The sequence below is a fragment of the Fundulus heteroclitus genome, chromosome 1 (genome assembly GCF_011125445.2).
Source record: "Fundulus heteroclitus isolate FHET01 chromosome 1, MU-UCD_Fhet_4.1, whole genome shotgun sequence".
NCBI classification, from domain to species: domain Eukaryota; kingdom Metazoa; phylum Chordata; class Actinopteri; order Cyprinodontiformes; family Fundulidae; genus Fundulus; species Fundulus heteroclitus.
In genome coordinates, this window is record NC_046361.1 from 19,267,050 (window position 1) to 19,291,003 (window position 23,954).

General features: G+C 38.9%; 1 protein-coding gene across 2 annotated transcripts in view; it reads right to left on the minus strand.

Moving 5' to 3' along the window:
• The window catches only part of cpne5a (copine Va), a 124,835-nt gene that overhangs the window by 68,290 nt on the left and 32,591 nt on the right, over positions 1-23,954 (minus strand). The window contains exons 5-7 of one of the 2 annotated variants that reach the window (XM_012870670.3): positions 23,315-23,354; positions 22,384-22,398; positions 22,148-22,224 (exon numbers count right to left, since the gene is read on the minus strand). In XM_012870670.3, coding sequence (XP_012726124.1) covers positions 22,148-22,224; positions 22,384-22,398; positions 23,315-23,354 — 132 coding nt within the window. The remainder of the gene's footprint in view (positions 1-22,147; positions 22,225-22,383; positions 22,399-23,314; positions 23,355-23,954) is intronic. The other variant, XM_012870671.3, reaches the window with a different exon arrangement.

The window sequence follows — 23,954 nt, forward strand, 5'->3', positions numbered from 1 at the left end:
TTGAATCCAGCCATAGAACAAACATCATACAATTGGGCAAATTCTACAATAGATGACAGAAAAAGCAAAACTTTACATTAATTCTGCACAGAAGGTAATTTTCTTTGTAATATATACTATGGATGAGATTTTATAAATTTCAGTATAGGATAACATTACGCTACAAGCAGAAATGTACAATATTAAATAATCAGTTGGTGTCAGGATTGACAATAATCAGATCTAATTTCAGTTAGTTGCAGAGTTTTAAATGCATCACACAAACCAACCAAAATATATCTATAAGGGGTTTTGTGTTTTTATTAATTGATCAAGGCAGTAATATGGTTGAGGAGGGACCAAAAATCCATATTCTGGGGAGTTGCAGTACTTAACTCTACTTTACATTGCCCCATAGTCATTCTACAAACTTATCTTTGCTCCCAAACGATTCTGTGTTGTATGGTCCTGACCAACCCAATGTAAAACCCCAAATGTGCACAATGCCTATTGATTTCGCCTGAAAGCCTCAGTGTGCCTCATGTTTACACACAGAGCAGCCCCATGTCTGCTGTCACCTTCTTTCAACACAAACCTACAAGATCAAACAAATCCTCATCTGGAAGACAAAGAGGAGAAGACAGGAATGAAACAGGACCTTGTGGTACTGTTGTCCTCTTTTCTCATGACAATAAGCGACAGGAAGAACAGCTGTCATGCTTGTCACTTATACTGAAACAGAAAAGGAGCTGCCGCCGTCCTGACAAAATCTCTGTTTGATGAACTGAATCAAAACAGATCAAGCAGCAAATTTCAGTTCATTGCCGTCACTTGGCAGACATTTTTGAGACTGCATTCTGAACACCGGCTCGCTCATTCTGCGCAGGAAGAGCACATTTATGATTATAACTGTTAATATTGCAAATATTCAGGATCAGGGCAAGACATCTATGATTTTCCATCCACAGCTTGTTGTAGGGCAACTGTTCTTGACAAAGTCTCTTTTCTCTCTTCCTTGTCGGCGTGGGGCTGAGATAGATGGAGGTGGGTGAGTTTAAAGTCCAAAGAGAGAAAAGGAAGCCATTGATGATGCAGTTCACACCAGGTCATTAGGATGAAGAATGGTCTTGATATTTAACAGCCCAGAAACGTGTCACGCATACAAGAGTGAGGGCGTATCATTCCCTCAGCAAGATGAATAACAGCCCAACAAAAAGAAAATTATCCTTTCAGTGCAGTTGTTGCTGGGCTTGTTCCTTTATGTTTGTTTTTGAAGTGAAATAGCAGCAAAAAGTATTATTGTGTAATTTTACACTCAACTGGAGATAAACCTATTAAAAATATTGTTTTGTGGGATAGGAGCAATTGTTCTTGGAAATAACAGAAGATGATTTGATTGTTTTTTTTTTCCTCCCCAAAAGAAATTAGTGTTGGTTCTGGGCAGTGAATTCAAAAATGCGACTGGTTGAAATGGGGATTGGAACTCCCAGAACCATAAAAACGCATATAAAGTACCCTGATTTCATCAGTTTTTGCTCTTTTATTGCATTTACATGTTTTAGATTATTAAATAACTTAAAATCAGACAAAAATAACATGACTCAATCCAAAATACAGTTTTCAAATGATGGTTTCATTTATCAAGGTAAAAAAAAAAGAAACTATCCAAACCAAATTGGACCTATATATAAAACTTTGAGTCACTTGAACCTAATACCTGGCTGTGCAATCCTTAGGAAAAATGACTGCCATCAAGCTTTTGGAATATCTGTCAAAAATCGTTTTGGGTATATTTTGGCACATTCTTCTGTGCCAATTCAGCCACAATCAAGTGTTTGTGAGCATGAGTTGCTTGTTTTTTCAGTGGTGGACTTGCTGGTGTCCTTAAGATTACTTACTTAGGACTTTAGATATTGATCTGGGGTATTTTTATGACCTCCAGAGTGAGTCCTGTCAGACAGCCATTCATGGGAAGGTTCACCACTGTTCCATGTTTTCTCCATTTGTGGATAGTGGCTCTCCTAGTGGTTCATTGGAGTCCAAAACTATGGTGTCACTGTGTCACTGCATTTGGGGCCATTATTTAAATGTTTGTTTAAATAATGAACATCTGAAATCACAGTGCACATGCCCAGCACGATCTCAGCAGACAGCCGTGGGGCACAAATACCATGGTCCCAAGCTCAGATCATCCAATTAATGCACACGTTACATTCACGTTCTGCCAAATGGTGTGCAAACATCTAGTGTTGGTTGTCCTTGTTGGCTCATTGAAGGATTGATGTGAATATGAGTGAGCCTTTATTTGTTATTTTATGTATAAAAATCAAATTGCATTTAGCTTATATAAAATGGCACTTTTAGTGTTTTTGCTGCTAATAGGTGTTGAGTTTTTGAGCCTTGTTTAACTTATGCTAGAGATGGCACTGGCCCAAAACCCTTATCCCAGACACCCCAGACACCCCATTCGTCTGGGGTGTCTGGGATAACCAGACACCCCATTCGTCTGGGAAGTGTCTGTAACACTTCCCAGACGAATGGATGTGTATTGCTTTCTTTCTCATTATTTCTTGAATATCTTTAGATGCATAATCATGCTTTGTGAGATTGTTTAGCCTACATTTTTGGAAACTGCATTCTGATTTATTCGAGGTTATTATTGTCTGATTTTACAGTTGGTTTAACAATCTGAAATACGTAAATGTGACAAAATATAAAACAGAAGAAATCGTAAAGGGAGCAAATAATTTGTCATTATACTGTTATTAAATATAATTGGTCTGAGCAGACTCAAAGAACAACAAAAAGGGGACAGCCAGCAGATGATTTGACATTGCGCTTCTGTAAATGTTTGGGGTAGTGGGAAGATAGCTGAACAGAATTAGGGAGGGTTGCCAAAACTCTATGTGGGTTTAAATGGGATTATACAACTAATCCCCCCTGATCTACATACCTTGATAAGCATTCATAATCCCTCACCTCAGCAGGATTAAAAAAAAAAAAGAAGATGAAAAGTGCGTTGACTAATTCTAAATGACATCAGAGAATACATACGGAGGTTCTCAGAGGGGAAAAGAGTGCTGCTTCGCTCCGGTAATACAAGATGAGCTTGTGTTTGTGTTTCAGGAAGGTAGCTGCAAGCAGCCTGCGTAAAAGCTCTTTGAATCTTTGGCAGAATGAGCTCAAACTAAATAAATAGGCCACAGAACAAAACGTAATCTGAAAAAAGTCAGATGCAAAAAAAAAAAAAGAAAAAAAAAAGAATTGAAAGGAATTATGTTAGTTGTTTTTTTTATGGTGCTGTGCCTTACAAACATGTTGATATCTTTTGCACTTTTTCCTATTTTCTCAAATTACAACCACAAACTTCATTGTATTTTCAAATTGATTGTAGCTAATGTACCAACTGAACGTAGCACAAAACATGTGGCAGACTGTGTAGGGATAAAAATTAAACAATATCCCAGCATTTGAACGGCTCTTTCAGTTCTTCATCAGGAAATGAAAAGAATGCAACTGCAAACCTATCATGGCCATCTACCTGAACTGGCATTCAGTACATGAATCAGAGAGGCGACGAGGTTCTTGGTAAATCTGGAGGAGCTGCATAGATCTACATCTCAGATGGACAAATCTGGTGACAGGACAACTATCAGTCATGCACAAAAAAACTCTGACTTTCAAGGAAAAGTGGTGAGACGAAGGCCAATACTGAAAGAAAGCCATGTAGGGATCTCCACAAACTAGGATGAAAGTGCCTGCATACAAGACATCTTTGGAAAAACGACACTGCACGTGACCATGAACAGACCCTCCCCATAGTGAGCCATGCTGGTGGCCGCATCTTTCTTTGGAGGATGTTTTCTTCAGGAGGCAGGCGAGCTTTGTTACAGTTGATTGGAAGATTGCTGGAGCCTGTTGGAAGAATATCCGCTAAAACCCACAACGGACTTGAGAATGGGCTGCAGGTTCTCCTTCTAGTCAAACAGTAACCCTAAACATACAGCCAGAGATACATGAGAGTATAATAGGGTTTACATTAAGAAATATGTATCTGCTGAAATGACCCAATCAAACTCCAGACCTAAATTCAATAGCGAATCTGTTGCATGATTTGAAAATTGACGTTCAAAGACAAACTGACTGTGCATGACTGTGCAAAGCTGTTGGAGACGTGCCTCAAAACACTTGCATGTATAATCACAATGTGGTTCTACTAAGCACTTGACTCGGGGAGGCTGATGCACGCCATACTTTTCAGATTTCCATTTGAAACAAAGTTTTAAAACCATTATTTTCCTCACAGTTATGCACAACTTTATGTTGTTTTATCACATAAAATACATTTAAGCTTGTGAATGTAACATACCAAAATGCGGAAAAAGTTGACAGGGTATGAGAACTTTTGGAAGGCACTGTTTAACCAGGTGCAAAGCGAGATCCCAAAACAGCTTGTCAATCCTTAAAATGTTCCCTAAATTTCTTTTGTCTGTGTACTTTTACACTGGTGTTGATGTTTTGATTACATAAATTACACCGCAGCTTTAATTACTATAATAGTGTTTGATTTCTTTGGGATTCTAAATAAACGAGGCTTTCATCAACCACCTGCAAGCCAGAAATCGCTTATTTTTGACAGTAAAGGAGAAGATTAGGAGAAGCTGTCAATCATTTGGATACTTTCTCATCTAAATGCAAAAAAAAAAGGTCATAACACAGGTCCTGTGTTCTCACTTACCAGAAAGAAACCCCTTTTTTTAAGAGTACATAACTGCCCCCTGGCAAGAACAGAACATCTCATTCAGAGAACAAGAACGAGATTTTCAAATCTCCCTGCTGTTGCTCTTAAAGAGAGCCGCGCTTTATCCAACTTTCCCTCTGCAGGTTTGTGACATCAACACGCGGCGGATTCACTTTTCCTTCACCGCTGTTGTGTCACTATAGAGCGGTGGACCTTTAGCCCCCATTTCTGGCACTGGGTAGAAGTAATTGAAATCTTGCTGCCTTGGTTTGCCCTGACTCAGTTCACCATCATGGAGGCTTTTGAAATGGTGCAGCAGTTTCAGGTTGCACTCTCACCTTTGGACAAGAATTACCATATGGTCATGTCAGAAATGAGGAACTTGTGCTCTGAGCTCAAAAGAAATCAGCTAAGCCTGCCTGCTGAGTAAAAACCTTCACTGCCCTTGCTTGCTCTTGCTCTTAATGCCTCCATTAGCATGCAGGCAAAAATCTATTGCCTCATACACCACATAGTTTTCAAACCAGACCTATTTAATATAATGGGGAAAAAAGGGAGAGGTTTTTTTTTTTTTTTTTCAAATTTTGTCTCATGTTGATGTTGTAAACAGAACTGATGATTCGACTGACTGCGTGGGAAGGACAGGTGAACAAAGAGATTGCTGTTTTATTTTCTGCTACCCAATGGTGCCTAATAAGTCTCCAGTTCATTGGGCAATGCTGGATGTTGTATAGTCAGCAAGGTTGAGGTTTCTCACATCCTAAGCAGGAATTCACATTATTGAACTGGGACCCTCGTTAGTGTTAAGCCTTGGAGTCCAATTTGGCACTTAGTGAAGAAGCAGAACGCCCTAATTGTGTGTGACGCCCAGAAGCAGAGCAAGTTGGCTACTGTAAGTTGACTTTTTTGAGAATGGGAAAGCAGACCTATACAATACAGACAGGTAATTTACTAAACTGAATTTTCAGCTATTTGATCACACCTAAATCACATGAATAGCCCATCACCAGGCGTCCGGAGTACTTGATGATTTGATTCAAATTTGTCAGAGCAGGGTTGCATCTAAAAGTTGGAGGACAGTGCCTCTCTAGGAATACATTTGGACAGCCTTAGGGGGAGTGGTGGCCTAGTGGATAGGGCAGTGCACTTGCACTCTGAGAAGGTTGCAAGTACCTTGTTTGATCCCTGCAGACGCCAATGTGGGTCTCTGAGCAAGACCCTTAGCCCCAGACAAAGTTCATTGGAATGTTCAATTGCAATGACAAATAAAGATTTCTTCTAGATTTAGAGCAATTTTTGCACCTTTTCCACTGACCCCTTTCAGCCATGCAGGGCTCCAGCCTGCTTGGTATCATGCCACTCTACTTGGCAAGTTGCTTGTGATCCATAGCTTCTCTCTTCTCCGTAGCTGTGAGTTGGGAAACAGTGTTTTGTTGTTTTTCTGATGCGCTCCGGCTGAACACGGCCAAGGCCAATCACTGAAAAGCAGTCCGTTCACACCACATGGAGTCCTGACTCCGTTCCAATAGTACCTACTCCTAAGCAGGTACGAGAAACGTTGGTACCAGTACTTAAAAAACAGAAATGGAGACGCTTGCAAAGCGAGCGGAGCCGATTAGAGGCTAAATGGAGTCTGTGGAAAAGGGGCAGTTGTTCCCCACCAGCAATATAAATATGGTCCAATAACCTAATATGTCAATTATCTCATTGAAAATATTTAAATATGGGAGAAAAATACGTTATTTATTATTTCATTCACATTTTTAGTATTTAAACAAAAGCAAGGGACTGATAAATACATAATTTAGATTCATCTGTGAGATAGATTTTATTTTAGCAGATAACATTGTAGGTGAAAAGCTTAATCTTGAGTTTTTCAATAATTTAAACAGTTCCAGTATTACCAGTGTGTCTTAATGGCTTATTTCTCTAATAAAGGAGTAATAAATTAACTGATAGGAATACAATTATCTGAGTGTGAACAGAGTGATCAAAGACTCACTCTGTTCACACTCAACATGTCCACATGAATTAACTGTTAAAATATAATCTCTTCGTCGCTTTGATAACCTGAGGACACAGCATATGAATAACACTGGGGCTGATTGTGGGTAAAAAGACATTTATGAGCTGTTATAAATTTATTTTTGACCTGTAATGGGCTCCCCTCAGTTTGTTCACAGAGGAAATAAAGCACATCAATCATTGAGCTGCTAAACATAGATAAGCCTGTTTAAAATCATTTCCCAGGTGTTCCCAGTGGAAAACATGACACTTCAGGGAGCATCAGATTTGAAGCTTCCAGGTCTGCAGTTAAGAAAGTAAAACAGCTCTTTAAACCCTTTAAGGTTCAATCTTTACAAGTTACACACTCATTAGGCTAAGCAGATTCGACTCAAAATTATTAGCTAGTCAAAACTGTAACTAAAATGTTAGATGGATTTACATTCATGCTTAAAACAGCTTTCAGAATGTCATTTAAAATCGCTGAAGAGAAAACATAGAAGTAAATTAATTTAAACACTTATCTAGATCATCTGATTATTCTGCAGAAATGAGGATTCTCGTTTTCAGTAGAGTTGGTAACTTTAGGGAGGGCTCAAATGCAAAAACAACATTGTTCAAAACTCCCTATTTTATTATACTCATGACTATGAGTAAAATGCAGAGTGCTATTTTACACCCCCAAATCTGCCTAAAAGGTAAGATAAACAGTGTTCTTACATCTCTCTATTTACATAGTCAAAAAGACTTGGATAAGGGGTTTTAGTTTGACCAGCAATGAACTCCTTTACTTCCCACTCATTATTTAAATATGTACTTCATTTCATCATAGCTGAAGCGCAGCTCTGTAGCCCCAAGTCAGTCAGCCAGCTAACCAACAACCTTAAAAGAGCTGCGAGTCTCTGAAGTAGAGATGAGACAAGTGAAACCTCGTGCTTCAGTTTTCAGTGAGTAAACGTAGTTACAGTGAGTTTGACATCTGCTGAGTATGAAATGAACTGATATTTTAAATTCTGCATCAGCTTTCATCAGGATGTGGTGGTACAAGTATAAATTAGATTAGATAAAAAGCCTTGTGAAAGAAATTGTATTTATTGTAGCTGCTGTAATGCTCCAACAGACACCTGAGTGAAGCTGCTTTCGATTTGTCTTGGAAGTCCAGTTCCAGTATCAAGCTGAAAACCACTGGCTTTATCTGGTTGTTTTGGTTAGTCAGAGATGTTCGTAAGTCTAAGTCCAATAGGAAGTCTTTGAAGGTCAAGTCTAACCCAAGTCTCACTCCTAGATAATGACTGAAACCAATGTGCCTATAAGACTTCAAATCATGTTCTGTTTAGGCCCTGAACACATGAACATTTAATTGTTATTCTTTTTTTATATTCAAGATGCACAGCAGTGTTATGAGCTGCTGTAAACATAATAATAGTAATAAAATCAGCTCTTTATCATAAATATAAATATGCATTTATGTTCAAAGTAAAATTAAACAAATAGTTAAAATTGGATTTCTGAATAAATGAGAACTTTTATTTTGAGGTAAGGCTTATAGTAATGACTTAGCTAATCACTGTGTCCTTTTACTATATGATGCACTACATTATCTTTTACTTTAAAATGGAAGTTAGCAGATTACTTGGAAACAGTGTATTAAATCGGTGTTTCAAAGATTCCTTGTCTAGTCTAAACCATTGATGTGCTCTAAGGTAAATTTCTAAACTGTAAAATATAGAGCGGGGCTCAAGAGGGTGAATGTTAAATTTGTCAATAAATAGAACACAAAGTAATATTTTTGAAAACAAATTGTCTATGTTCTGTAATGAGGCCATCTTAACAGAAAGAAAATTAAATGTCTGAGGTTAATTTGGGTTATTTTGTACTGAAATGTCCCAAATACATAAATTTGGCTACAACTAAGTCCAAGGCCACTAATCTGAGTAAATTCTCGACTTTTTTAAGTATGAGCCTAGGTTAGGTCTTTTTCATTTTTTGTTTTTGTCTTAGCAGTGAATCAAGGTTCAGCTCGACCTTTTATTCCTACAGTATCATGTTGGCTCTGATCCCAGAGAAAGAGGGAAGGAGGACCCTAATAACGTAGGTTGGCAAGATGGTGCCAGCATGTGCTGCTATCACCCTTCTCCTATCCTGCCCTTAGATCCTGTATTATTATCTGTCTGATAATAATACGCAGATCACTTTGCACCACTTTGCACTACGCTTTTACTATGCAGTTGTATGATGCTTCCTAAAATTGTACTATTATTTATAGCTGTTATTATGACAATGAAAAGGAAGTATTGATAGTATTGATAGTATTGATAGACAGACCGATCGATCGATTGATTTAAAGTTTTTTGACTTGGAACTCATTGGACCCAAGACAAATCAAACAAACCAAGACACTCTCCAGGAAACGAGAAAAGTTATGTCACAACATTGGCGCAATGAGATGGCCTGCTGGCCCCTTAACCCACTCATGATATTATAAAAACATTTAGATTTTTCTCATCTTGTGGCTCAGGTTGTCAGTACCTGGACCTGGGAGAATAGGATGTGTGTGGTAAGTGTGTCTTTTCCTGTGTGTAGTTCTGGGTGATGCATGTGGGGGCATGAGAACATGTGTATAAGAGTTTATATGTCTTTTTTTTAGATATTTTTATTACATTTTTCAACAATTATAGACAACACCTACCCACACACAAACAAACAAAGGCAAACAAATATTTAGCCGATAAACATAGTCATGCTCAGGAGTCCCAGTCAGGTGTTAGCTGCAAATAGAAAAGGATCTAGCATTCAGTTCCAGTTTTGACTAGTATGAAATATTCACAGATAATATTATAATGCAAAATGTCTGTTAAAGATGGTGGAAATATTCAATCCAATGTATAACATAAAAGGTTCCCATGTTGTAACAAAAACGTCTTCTTTGTCATCTAGCCGGCATGTCAGATTATCAAGAGAAACGTAATTCAGGATAACCTTCTGCCATTGCATCTTCTAAGGGATGTTTTACTTATCCAGTTAAGGAGGAGAAATTTCCTTGCACAGAAAATTAACATTCTGTAGCTGTATGCCTTTTTGTCAGGTTGGGTTTTGTGCTGCTCCCTCTCCTGGGACATCTCAGCTTTCCACTAAGTGTGGAGCTCACTCCATTTCTCTTATGGATAAACCTTATATATATATAAGCGCACTCTAACAAACACCTACAGGTGCTTGGATCCAGGTACTTACAGATACACTGTACAGATAAACCCAATAATTAGCTTTGGCTGTCAATAAATGCATCTTGTATCAAACAATACTGCATATTTTTCAGTGTTGTTATAAAAGGCATTGGTTATTTGTACTTGTGATACTACTTAGCGAATGAAGTAATGCACCATTTGTGAAAGGAAATCTGTTGGGCTCTCTGTGGCACCAAGAAAGAAATTCTTAGTGCAACACAGCCTGACAGGACACATTAAAAAATGATTTTGTTTTTGTGCAACAAACACAAAAAAGCCACTGAAAGGCCATGCATGACCAAACCTAGTTACAGTACGATAGCAAATGCCACTGCTGTAATTGAAACTACATATGAGCGTGTAGGACCTCAAAGTGTGATAAACAGAGAAACAGATAATAGGAAGCAAAGGCTAAGTGTTGATTTATAAAAACATTTATTTTAATGTGGTTATGATCTGATTAGGAATTTCTAGTTTGTTTTCTAGTGATAATCTTCCAATAAAAGGCTGTAAGTCACAAGGAACTTTGAAATAATGCTAAATATCGGGGGGCAAATACAGTTTATACATGGAAACCTTTTGTATGCGGCTCAGTAATGTTTAAAGCATCATGCAAAGTAAAGTTTATCAAATGTTGTTTTCTTCAGAAACTATCAAAATAAAAGTATACATTTTAAAATGAAAAACCTATCCCACTGCTGGTGGGCTTGCATCAGATGCTTTGTTTCTGTTGTAACACTAAGTCTTACAATTAATTACATAGCCGTGTATTTAATTCTGACTTGTTTTGGATGTGAATAAGTTGTTTGAGAGAAGCCAGAAATAGCTTCTCCTTTTAAATCTTCCCTACTATCACCCTGCACACTGCTCATCATTCAAAAGCTGTGAGCTGGTACCATTTAACATGTGAGCTTGGTAATGTGTCACTCATCGTTCGTCCTTGAAAAGTCAGCATTGATTATTGTTGCTGAAGCGTTGCCACGTGTGTCAGATCCAGTTTGGAGCTAATTGAAGCTTTGGTTGTTGCCATATAGGTGATAGAATGGACACTGTGTTACCCTTTGCTCTGAAATGCTTGCTCCTTAACCTAACAAATACACCGTATATACCTTTACATGTGTACGCCAACACAGTACTTGCAAAGTTGCATGAGCACATCAACATGCTGTACGATTAACACCCGGAGGTGTTTGTTTGGATTGCTGTGGATTTAAATCACACCTAGCTGGTAGACAGTCTGCCCTGGATTTACAGAAACACTTTTCAACCAGAGGAAACAACATGCTGGACCAGGTTTACGCTGATGAAAGAGGGCACTTATGCTGTGGTGCCACACCCTCACTTGGGCATCTCTGATCACGTCTCCATCCTGTTGGTCCCTCCCCATTTGCCTCTGCTGAAAAACAATTGGCCGGAGCGGACTGTGTGGCCCAGTACAGCTATCCCAGCACTGCGGGACTGCTTTGAGCAGACAGATTGGTGGGTTTTCAGAAGTTGCTACCTTCAGAGAAGGTGTCGACCTGGACGACTACACCTCTGCCGTCTCCTGCTTCATCCAGAACTGCATCAGTGATGTCACTACCACCAAAAACATTACCACGCCTTCTAACCAGGCACTCTGGATGAATAGTGAGGTTCGTCTTTTCCTAAGGAAATGTGATGCAGCTGTCTGGTCAAGAGATGCACTGGCACTAAGAGTGATGAGGAGGGACCTTCAAGTGGGTGTAAGACAGGCAAAATGGCAACATGCTGACAAAATCCAGGATCGTTTTGCATCCAGAGACCCCCGGAGCATGTTGAAGGGCATAGGGACAACCATTTGCCATAACGAGAGATGAATGCTGAGTGCCCTTAGGATCCATCCTTTCCAGATGCCCTGAATGCCCTTTATGCTCACCAAAGACTCCACCCCCCCACTGTCTCCAGGCTCACTGTCCCAGAGGGTGCGCTCCCAATCAGTGTTTCTGTAGACAATGTGAGGAGGACCCTTGTGTGTGTTAACCCTCAAAAGGAAGCAGCAATATCTCCGTCAAGGTTCTGAAGGGCTGCGCAAATGAGCTCACAGAGGCATGGGCAGACATCTTTAACATCTCTCCCTCCCAGGCTGTGGTGCCAGTGAGCTTCAAAACATTATGCATTGCTTCTGTGCCAAAGTGTGCAACACTGAAGAGCATGAATGACCATCGAACTGTGGCCTTCACCCCAATAGTTTTGAACGCTTGGTCATGGCTCACATCAAGAAGAAGGTGGACATAAACGTGGATCCAAATCAATATGGTCTGTAGAAGATGCTATCTCATCTATCATTCATTCTGTTCTCAATCACCAGGAGAGCAGAGATACCCGTGCCAGGTTACGATTTCTGGACTTCAGTTCTGCATTCGACACAATTCACCTGCAGACTTTAGTTGGTAAACTGGTACAGCTAGGATTACCACCATCCCTCTGCAACTGGATACTAAACTTCTTGAAACACAGGCCACAGTCAGTGAGGATCCATGGCATCTCCTCTTCTACTATTATCCTCAACACTGGATCCCCCAGGGCTGTGTCCTCAGTCCCCTGCCCTACGCATTCACAGATGACTGCTTTGTTAAACAAAGAGGCAGTCATATTGTGAAATTTGCAGATGACACTGTAGTGCTGGGATGGATTTCCTGCAATGAGGAGACGACATACAGCCAGGATAGTGAAGGACCTAGTGAACTGGTGCAGGAAAACCAATCACTGCATCAATGTGAGGAAAAAACAAAGGAGATAGTTTTGGACTTTAGGAGAGCAGTTGACATCCTGCGTCTTTATCGGTGGACAAGCTGAAGAGTTACTTCAGAGCATAACATTTCTGGGGATATATATCTCCAGTAACTTGAAGTGGACCACAAACACAATCAACTTTCCAAGAAGGCTCATTCATTCGTTATATGTATATATATATATATATATATATATATATATATATATATATATATATATATATATATATATATATATATATATATATATTTTTTTTTTTTTTTTTTTTTAAGTTATTCTGCTTTTGTACACTTTTTGTACAAATTGTGTATATAAATGTGTATAATTTTCTTTGCATTTATAAATGGCCCTTTATACTTGCGCACTGCATACCTGCTGTTGCCTCTATTCTTTATTCTTATTCCCTTTTCATCTCTGTGTTTTAGGTATGCTGCAGGACTCAAGGCACGAAATTCGTTTACATGTTAACATGGACATAACAATGGAGGCCTTTAACATTAATGTATCTAACTAACCTTACTCATGTTTTTGAAAAAATGTGGGCTTTTTAGGAGATATTGTATGTAAGATCATCATCTGAAATTATTTTCATTGAGAAAATCTTAGTTTACTGTTTCCTTTTATTGGGAAATTCTTCTTCCCTTACATACATTTTTTTTCTAGGGAGAACACTTCTTCACGCTTTTTGCTTGTCTTCGCAATCCATAATCAACAGATTGTCTCTGATAATGAGCTGGAGTCTGCTGGAGGGTTTTATTCTGTTCAGCCAGAGTTGTGCCCTCTTACTGTCACCACATGCTTTCTAAGTGAGAGGAATTGCTGCAAAGTAAATTACTCTGGCCAATCTTCTGGGCTTCCTTAAATGGCTAAATTTTCTACTGGCATGTTAAAATCAATTTGACTGCATTGTATAATAAGTTTTACCCCTGCAACATTGCTGAGGGACTTCTAGGGTGTTTGGTAGTCCATTCAAACATTTGTTTTGTGGATCTGGAGAAGGATTTTGACCTTAATTCTAGGGTGTTTTGAGAGGGATGTTAAGGGAGCCAGAGATGCTCTTTAGATCTGTATGAACAAAAGCAGGAGCAGTGTCTGCATTCATGACACAAAGTTGAGTTTGCTCCCCATGCGTGTTGGACTCTACCACTGCTGTCCCTAGTCACCAATCCTGTTTGGGATGTTCCCAGAGTAGATTTCAAGTCCTGCAGAAAAGGCTCTCTGCAGTGGGAAATGCAGGGTCTCAACTTTGATTTTTGTAGAGGATGCAGTTCTGCTACTATCTTCAGGCCATAACCTCTTCTAATATGAAGACTATATGTCTCTTCTGGCTGGGGAACACGTTGGGATCCCTCAGAATGAGCTGGAGAACATCACAAAGCAGAAGGGTGTCTAGGTATTACTCCTGGACCTGGTGCCCAATGACCTGATCTTAGATCAGTGGCAGACAGTGGATGGATGCATTATAGCTGGATTGAATTGAAGTGCAATTGAAGTTAAAGTTCTCCATATGTTTGGATTTTATTTGATTCATTTCTAGCTCATTGAGTAAGTATGTCTCAAGCTAAAGGTGAATGTGTTTTTTTCTATGACTTTTTTGCACAAATAAAATATAAATTACACTATTTGTAAAATAATTGGTTCAAATAAAATACGCTAAGTAATGGGTTTTATTCTTTTGATTAGAGTTGCTTTATCTAAGACTATAAATTCTGAAAATGACGATGGCTTTAAATTGATCTAAGCAAAATTACTACACGAATATGAAGATAGTAAATCTTTCTCTTTAACTCTTGTTCAGAGTATATAAAAAAATGCTATGCAGCATCAGCCACTTTATTATTGCAACTGCAGCAGTTCAGCTTTGAAGCACCTTTAAAAGGAAACGTAAATTTCACATGGGCCGAGATTGCAGCTGTAAATTTTGACAGAAACCCACCGGGGTCTCTTTCCAGCGTGACAGGGAATTGCTTAACTGCATTCAGATTCATGGAAAGCTGTCCAAACTGAATGACCAATTAAAAAAAAAAAAAAAAACTAAACAATTCCCACTCCAATGCCCAAAACTTTACCTAGTCTACCAACTAATTCTAATTATTAAAAGATATACAAATGTTGTAATTAAATTACAACATTTGTAAGATATACAAATGTTGTAATTTAACACTTCTTGGAAGAATTAAAGTGGATTAGTCTTTTTGACTCTTTTTCCTATGGGAAGAAATTCTTCAGGTGAATCTTTGATGTGAGCTTGATTCGACCTTCTGTGCTTGTCTGTACTTTTTCCATTTTTTTTTCCACAAATACCTTGCTTTTCTTCGCTGGCTCAATAAGCAAACCCAATACAGTGCTTACATAGTTGTTATTTTACAGATGCACTCAGGGAAGACCTTGATTTTTGAAGATTTGTTCTTTTGTTTGAAGAAACTAAAATCAAAGCCATTATGACCATTGTTACAAGTGTAGAAAAAAAGGGGAAGCTTGCAAGCCTGAGTGAGAACACCCTCCAAACTGTAAAATTTATGGTCAATATCCTGTTCTGGGGGCATTTTGCTGTGGAAGGGAATGGGGCACATAGATGGGATAGTGAAAAATAAAAAAAATACTTGGAAATATTTAAGCAACATCTCAGTCATCAGCTAGGAAGTTAGAGCTTGGGCAAAAAAGAGGTCTACCAAATGAACAATAACCCTAAGCATAGAAATGCTTTAGTTACAAAGTGGCATAAAGACAACCAAGTGAATATTTTGCAGTGGCCTTCATAAAGTCCCAATCTCAGACCAAGAGAAGAACAGGTACAGTCATAAGAAAGGTATCCCACGTGTTATATGTTCATAGGTGCTTTTCATTTCTTTCTTCTCCACAACTGGAGCTTATTTTCCATTTTGTCAGTTCAGTTCTTTCCAGCTCCCATTTACTTAGGATGGCACAAACTTCTCTGAAAACATTCAAGGTTTAATGAGAAAGAACAGATTTATCCATTAGCCACGTTGGCCTGTTTCAAACACTAACACTTCAGCTTTTCTGGAATGTTAAAGTTATTTTTACATGAGATGTCACCTAACTTGTCCAATGATTTTCAAGCGCAGTTTAGTTAAAACCAAACAGCGTGCTGTTGGCATTTCATCCTTATAGTTTCATTCTCATTTAAACTGTTTTATGTAAACCTCCTCCTCCACTCCTCCACCTCTTCATGAGGTCTGAAGAGTTTCGTCTGAAGTCTCACCCTCCTCCTAATGCTGCTGATCCACCGCCACCAGACTCTGAGGAAGCTGTCCTACCGGTATTGCTTCACTTACATCACAGTGCCACTGATGCAAGATGTCTTTTTTCAAAGAAAGAAAAAAAAAGTTTAAAGGTATTTTAATATATCTATAAATGCTGCTATTATTTTACTTTACTTCTGCTATTTGAGGCAATGAGAGCAATTGATAGCATGATAGAAAGGATACTATGCCTGTTTTGACACTTGATTAGATATGTGGATGTGTTCCTTTTCCTTTTTTTCAGATTCGGGCTCTGATAATAACAGCATTCAGACCTCTAACTTCCTCTGTATTCATTGTTAGACGGATATCTCTGTCGGCTCTACCAGCTGAACTTGAGACTCGTCAGATCAGGCGATGTTTTTCCAATCTGATGCTGTCAAATTCTGGATGAGTCTGTGTTAATTATTGCTTTGGTTTTCTTTATTTTGCTGCTCAGAGAGACAGGTGGCGAGGTCTTCTGCTGCTGTACCCCATCTGCTTCAAGGTTCACGCTTCAAGATGTTGTAAAATTACAGATGGTATTATGCATACCTTGGTTGTTACAAGCTGCTATTTGAGCTACTTTTGCCTTTCTATAATCATGAACAAGTATGTCTATCCCCTCTGATCTCTGCTGTCAATGAGGCATTTTGGTCAACACAGTCGCATCTCCTGGCATATTTTCTATTTCTCTGTGCATTCTTTGTAAACCCAAGAGAAACCTGTTGGTAATAATACCAATAGAGCAGCAGTTTCTAAAAAGCAGTGGTACCTCTAAACACTCCATCATATTTATTTTCCAAATATGAACATGAGAATGACATCCCACTTGAAAACTTTCTTCTGAATACCAATGTGAATGATTTCTTTGGCAAGCTTGTGATCCGAACCGCGAGCCATGCTTCATTGTGTCAGAATAGGCTCTATCTGCATGCTTGCTCTTTCACCTATATGGTCTCCCTTGCTTCTGCCTCGCACACAAAATACATGCCACCTCCAGAGCCATCAAAGAGGTGTGAGCAATGTTCCAAGAATGCAACGCTTCGGTGAGCAGGATCCCAAAACAAACCTGTCTATGCAGCTTAACTCTGTACAACAACACAGTTATGGGACTTTTCCAGACTGTCTGATGCCCAGGCAGAAGAAAGTGTGAATGATTTTGGCTTTTTACTACAAGTGTGATAGTGACGTGATTTCTAGCGGCCCTTTTAGTTAGTCTGAATTTCCCAATGTCGTGTTGGGTTTGGGGCTCAGTGCAGAATTTCTATATGATGAAAAAGCAGACCTTGACATTTTCCTTAAGTCATTATGGAAGCAAATATGATGGTGTGCCAAAGTCAAGAAACTGTTCATTTTCCCTACCGTTTATTCTTTCAGCTTTATTTCATCAAACAAAGTTATAATGAAGGGTTAAATACTTCTTTATGTTGACTTTGTTTTTGGTGGGAGTGTAGATGAGGGGTTGGAACGAATTACAAAATTTCAAAATGCAAACTTCCTTCTAGGATGAATTAAATTTGTATATTTGTAGAGGTTCTTCTGTACACAGACCAGTCTGGAATTGATAGCCAGACCACGTTCAAAGCCCCTCAGATCCTCTTTCTTCCTCACTCTGATGCTAACTTTGAACTTTTTTGGTCATCTTCACCCTGTATAGATAGATAAATCCATTCAGTTGCTGCCATCTTATTGGCTGAGTCACTATTTGTGTGAACAAACAAATGAACAGCTTTACATAATAAAAGAAAACAAAATCACAGAAATGTAAGATGAGAAAACAATAACACTTTTTCCATGGACATTTAGATTGTGTTTTAATCTGTTTTTTAACTTATTAAAATAAATGTTTTCCAATATAGGTGACTTCTGTGTCACTAATCATTGACAAAGTCTGTATTTGACTAATTAGCTAGTGTGAAGTTTAAGTAAAGTTGGAATAAAATGTGTTGCATTGCAAAAACTTCCCTGACAGATTTAAAATGTAAAAAGATTAATTTTTTTATTTGATTTAAGTGCTAAAGAGTTACAATGTGGCATATTTGAATTAATTTGCCGGACCTGACATCACCTGTCCTTGATGTGACTTTTGTATTTACGCACATCGTGGTGCTGATGCTGAAACAATAAATCTTGTATCTTTAATAGAGAACGTGCAAGTCGTAAAGACAGAGAACGGGCTTTGAATAAATGACATGAATAAATAAATAAAAAGCACAGCGAAAGAAAAGGGGGTCAGACTGCTGGAAAAAAGAATCCGGCAGATGGAAGGAAAAAGAATAAATGAAGGATGAAGTGTGGAAAATAGAAAAAGGGGTGCTGATGTGCTTCTTAAGCAGGTCATTCGATGCAGTGTGCCTTTGGAGGGCTTGTATAAGCATGACTAACAGATTTCCCAAAGTCCCTGCAAAGTGTCGCTCCTTAAAGCTGCGGTGCAGAAAGGCACCGTCACCCCAGAAGACACAACAGGGAGATGGAGCACTTGGCCATTTTTAAACAACTCTTTGGCTTTCAGAACAGTGAAGGAAAACTCTAACCACTGAACACATTTTAGCTGTTCAACGTGAATAAAACTGAAATTTGTTAGGAACCCAGTGTATTCAAATTTAATAACGCAGCACACCAGTGTGGAAAAAAACAAGCAAACATCATCATCACTATCTCAGCGGTAATCAAGGTGCCCCGCTGAAGTTACCGAATCAATATATCATGCGTCGTGTCTGCCTGGGAGCAGCTGATCCTCCTCTTTGCCTCTGATGTGGGGCGTGAAGCCCAGTTTACAGCACACTGGTGAGCACTGTCTCTTGATCCTCCTCATCCTCTTATTCAGCACTGAAGGGCATCAGGCTTTGTAATCCAGCCCACAAGCTTCTGGCAGAGTTCATAGCTGATACCAAAGCCCCGCCGTTCCTACAAACTACCCCCCACCTCCCATCCCAAAGAACAGCAGCACCTCATCATTCTCAAAAAGAAATATGCACTGGGCACGCATGTGGCGCAGCGGGTAGCTCAACCCATATATAGAGGCCTTAGTCCTCGACGCGGTCGACCCGGGTTCGAATCCGACCCGCGGTCCTTTGCCAAATGTCTCTCCCCCTCTTCTAACCCCCTTCCTGTCAGCCTACTTTCAAAAAAAAAAAGCACGCCACTAGAGCCGCAAAAAAAAAAAAAAAAAAAAATATGCACTGTCTCTCAGACACAAACACAGAAACGAAGGGTTTATCAAGCCCTCCTGCTCCCTCTAAATAAGGCCCATAACTCACGGAAGTCACAAACAGATCTCTGCGTCTTAGATAGAGCTAGGCGGTAATATAGATTTTTTTTTATCTATACCTCTTTATTTAAAACTGAGAGGATATTTATGAAAATATGAAAATGCATTGCTTTCAATTCCAGGTTTACCTTGCACAAATATTTTTAGCTTCTCAAGTGCCTAAGCTAAGAGATGGTAACTATTTTTTATCTTTTTGTCAATGCCGGCCACATGTATGAGCCAGTTGCTGGCACGCATACCAAAAATTAAAAAGTTAGTTTCAAAAGTTTTACCACAAGCTATGAGGGACTCAGCAAGCACTGTTACCACAGAGTAACGTAGCATTACCAGGTCCCCCACCTGTTGCTGCACAGTTAGTTGGCTGAAAATACTACAATATTTAGTGAAATTATGTCCAGACATTGAAATAGACTACATGCACAGCAGCAAAAGAAAAACTGAGGCTACATCAAAGTAGAATTCTTTTAACAAAAAAAAACAAACTATTTTAATTTTGAAATGCATTTAAACAAGATGTGTGAACTTCAGAAATACCTCTGAAATTGGGCATCAAAACCTCTGAAACTGGTGAAACAGGAAAGTAACCTCCCCAAACTTTGCAATCGGCTTTGGGACATCGATAAACTCTTGCTAAAAATAGTTGCTTTTTTAAATTCTGACTTTAGTCTGAAATGTGAGCATCAGTCTTTCTTATCTTTTGTCTGACCTAGTGTCCATTTCCAGTAATCTCACCTGTAGCAGCCCTGGCATAAACACAAAAAGCATTCTGCTTGCTTTTGCTTATTTTTTTTCCAAGTGGCACCTTTGGTTTAGAAATCAGTCACTGAAAACCAATCAATAAAAATTTAGTCCTATAATGTAAAAAGAGAACTAAAAGTAAGTTAAAATTTCTTGAAATTAGTGTATTTGTCCTTAATTTGAGCAGGCAAGTTTCAATGATCTGCCAATGGAATAAATTTGTTGCTCTTAAAATAGGAACAACTCATCTTCATCATGTTATTTGAAGTGCAGTATATCTAATTATCTTATTTTAGGGGTAAAAATACTCATTCCATTGTCAGACCATCTTATTTACCTCTTCAAATCAAGGACACATACACTCATTTCAAGAAAGCTTTACTTACTTTTATTCCCCTTTTTGCAGTGACAAGAACCCAGACAGAATTACTTACATCTTATATGAATAACAGTAAATAAGAGTATAAAATACAACCATAATGCATTACGAATATCTTTAATAAAACAGAGACGTAGTTTTTGGGCTTTATTTTTCAGCCGCTGTGCTGCTTTATTATCTCTCAAATTACGAAGATTGACAGAGTTTCGCTTTCTGACTTTAATCCTGATGCCATATCACTTCCTTCACTGCACTGAGGAAGTTCCAAGTCATATTCAATTACACATCTCCATCCAAGGACATAGGTTTAATGTTTGACCAAAACACAGTTGGCAGTAGATAAAAGAGATTTTCCTCCCAACTCTGTTTTAGCTCAGATTAGTTAATTGACATGAAATGTAACAAAATGTATTTTTATAAAGTACACACATTTCCTTATCTCATTGGTCCTAGAAATTATCAAGAGCATGAACATTACTTTGGGGTTTTTAACTGTGCACTTGAACTACTTTTTTGCAGAAAGATGATACATCAAACATGAACGTTAACAGCAATAACTAATATAAACATACACTACCCCACTTATATTCACCTAAATGTTCTGTGGCAGAGAAACCACACTTTTTAATTTGCTAGCTTTCGTACCACAGACATTGCTTTCAAATATAGTCGATTGGTGGTGGTGCCAATGTTGATGTAGGTGGACAGACCTATGTTGTCCTTTTCCTGTCTTATCAAACTCTGGGTCACATTCGCCTGTTCCCACCTCTCAACACTCACACACCAATGCACAGTCTATGTACAAAGCATTCTGTTCATAGTCTTGCTCAAAGACATTTCGAAAAGTCATGGGGGGATGCCAGATTCTACCACTGCTGTCCCTAGATCACCACCGTCTGTTTGCCAAAAGACTACACACCCCAATGGTCTACAGTCAGATTTGTGTTTGGGATCACTGTCCTGTTGTAACTCCCAATAGTGTCTAAGTTTTAGCCATCTAGCTGCTGATTCATGGTAGAGTGGAAAAATTTAGAGTTAGTTCTCCATCTTTATGTTTCTGTTTTTAGTTTGACTCCTGCAAACATGTCTCTTATCACCAAGGCCCAATTGCTCAATCTTTGTCTTATCTGGCCATGAACCTTTTCTCAGTAGGGATAGAGGACCAATGAGTAGCCGCAAATTTCAATCAAGCTTGAAGATTTTTTACACTGGCCCTTTACATGCCTGGTTGAAGTTTCTGAGTGTGTTTCTGAACATCTTAACATATTTCCTTTCATCCGATAATGATAAGTTGGGTCTGACGGTTTAAACGTCGACAGATTTGGGAGCTGCAAATGGAGAATCAATTATCTTAAACACACGTAAAACCTGCTTTTACAATGGCTATGAAGGCTAAGCTGTAAGGTTCTGGATAGGCTCTGAGCTGAATCTGTGTGCTATATTTAAAAGCTTGATCAATACCAAGAAACCAATACCTGCTAGCTTATTTCTTTAGCCAGAAATAAGAGAGAAGCTTTTTCGGGGCTTCAGAAAATATGTGGCTGATGTCCAGCTTTCTGAGGAACATAAAACCACATTCTAGTTGGGTTTCATGCATAATATTTGAGCCTGTCTGTATAATTACTGTGTGGATTAAAGAAAAAAAATAGATATATTCAAGTTTAATCACTATAGCTTTTCGTTGTATGGTTGTTCCACGGTTAAAAGAAGAACTGTTTGTAGAAACTGTTTAGAGTCCTGAATTATTATTCTTAAAATCACTGACAAGATCTCATTGGACGGTTGAAAACATTTAGATGAAAGGACACTCACACTAGTTGTTTCTCCAAGCGACTGGCAGGCGAGCCAACAATCTCTCCAAGGGTACAGTAGACCTGTCCAAGGAAGTCCTGCCGTGGTGATGGAGGCATGAAGCGTGATGAAGAGAGATGGAGGACAACGGCAGTCGAGTAGACCACATGGGAGTGAGAAGGAGAACCAGTGAGGAGTTAGGCATCGTCATATGCATTGTACATTTATATATTATGGCGTCTGAGGCAGACACGTACGTTAAAGTCGTTGGGCTTCCAGGGTGGAGAAGGAGAAGGAGGAAGAGAGAGAAAGACCAGGCAGCAGCAGTGACACAACAGAGCATATCATGGAACAAAAAGACACATAACTCAAAAACCAGAATGGCATCACAGCACAAGAAATAAGAGCAGAAAATGAATATCTGACAAAGCAGATAGGCAGAGAGGGGAGCCGCAAAGCTGCACAGTCTCAAAGGGAGAGAGAAAGGAAAGTGAAAGAGCGCAAGAGAAGGAAAGTGATCAGTGCAGATGGTGTGTTTTTTTTTTCAGAGCATGAGACACAAAGCAAAAACACAATGATGAGGGCATCACATAACCAAACTCTTTTTTGTTTCCTTTTTTTTTTGATACATAAACTTGGTAATATGCAAACCAAGTCTATCAAATATATTGTTTGCTCTTGTGTGCTCATTTATAAAAGCTGTGGGAATAAAGGATGAAACCAACATACATTCACTCTGTTGACTGCTTGTTGAATGTATGCTCTACAATAAAGCACGGCCTCTCCCAGACAAAGCTGGCCTTTCAAAATAAATACTATTTTGAAAACCTGTAAAACCTACACACGGGGGAACTGTGCTGAGCAGCTTTGATGGGGGTGTACGATGCTTAATTTCTCAACTCAGGGAGACAAAGGTAATGAGGCCATACCAGATGCAAATGAAACTTCCATTATCATTGCTCTGGGGAAGTAAGGTAAAACATTTTCAGAAGCAGACAGAAAGTAAAAAACCAACTGCATCCTGTCAGACGAAGCACAACTCACTCACTATCGGAAAATATATTTGAGAGATGTTTTTGGAAACATAGGTTTGCATAAAACCTAAACATCTGAGCCGTGCAATGTACACTCAGAGGCAGGATCTTATGCTGAGCTCCTCATCCAAATAGAAAAAAAAGTTTCACTCACATGTTTTGCCAAATCTGGACTTTTAGAGTCAATATCGTACCTGGAAAATGCAAAGGAGACACAAATCACACAAGGTTAACAGGTCGATGTAAAGAGGAAATAAAGGCACATTGCACAGGTCATAATTCCAGAAGTAATCAAGTAAAAGTTTCTGTTTCATGCCATGGGTGATATATGGAAACAGCCCATCAATGCAGAAAAAGTTTTGAGCATCTGTTAGCCAAACTTTATGCAAAAGTAATTAAGGTTGAGCATACCCAAGCTCCCACCTCTGCGATAAAATAGAGATGAAAATGAGTAACGCTAATTATGAAAGGAAGCTCTCTCTCTCTATTGCTTTTCCCATGCCAGCGTTGTATTACAAAAGCATGTCAAATGAATTCATTAAGAGCTTAAAAATCCTCTGAGACCTCAAGCTCAGCAGTGGATACATTTGTTAAGTCCACCAGGGACTTCATGGCTGAGGAGGGGGGGAGGGAGCAATCGCTCGGTTCTGGCCAACTTTCAAATGAAGCTGTACCTTACTAACCCTCTCACTAGTCTGACCTTTTCAAAAGTAAAAGGGGAGGACAGAGAGAGAACAGGGTCACTCCCTGAATTAATAGAACTTGGTCTCAGGCATTTGCTTTGCAGCTGAGTG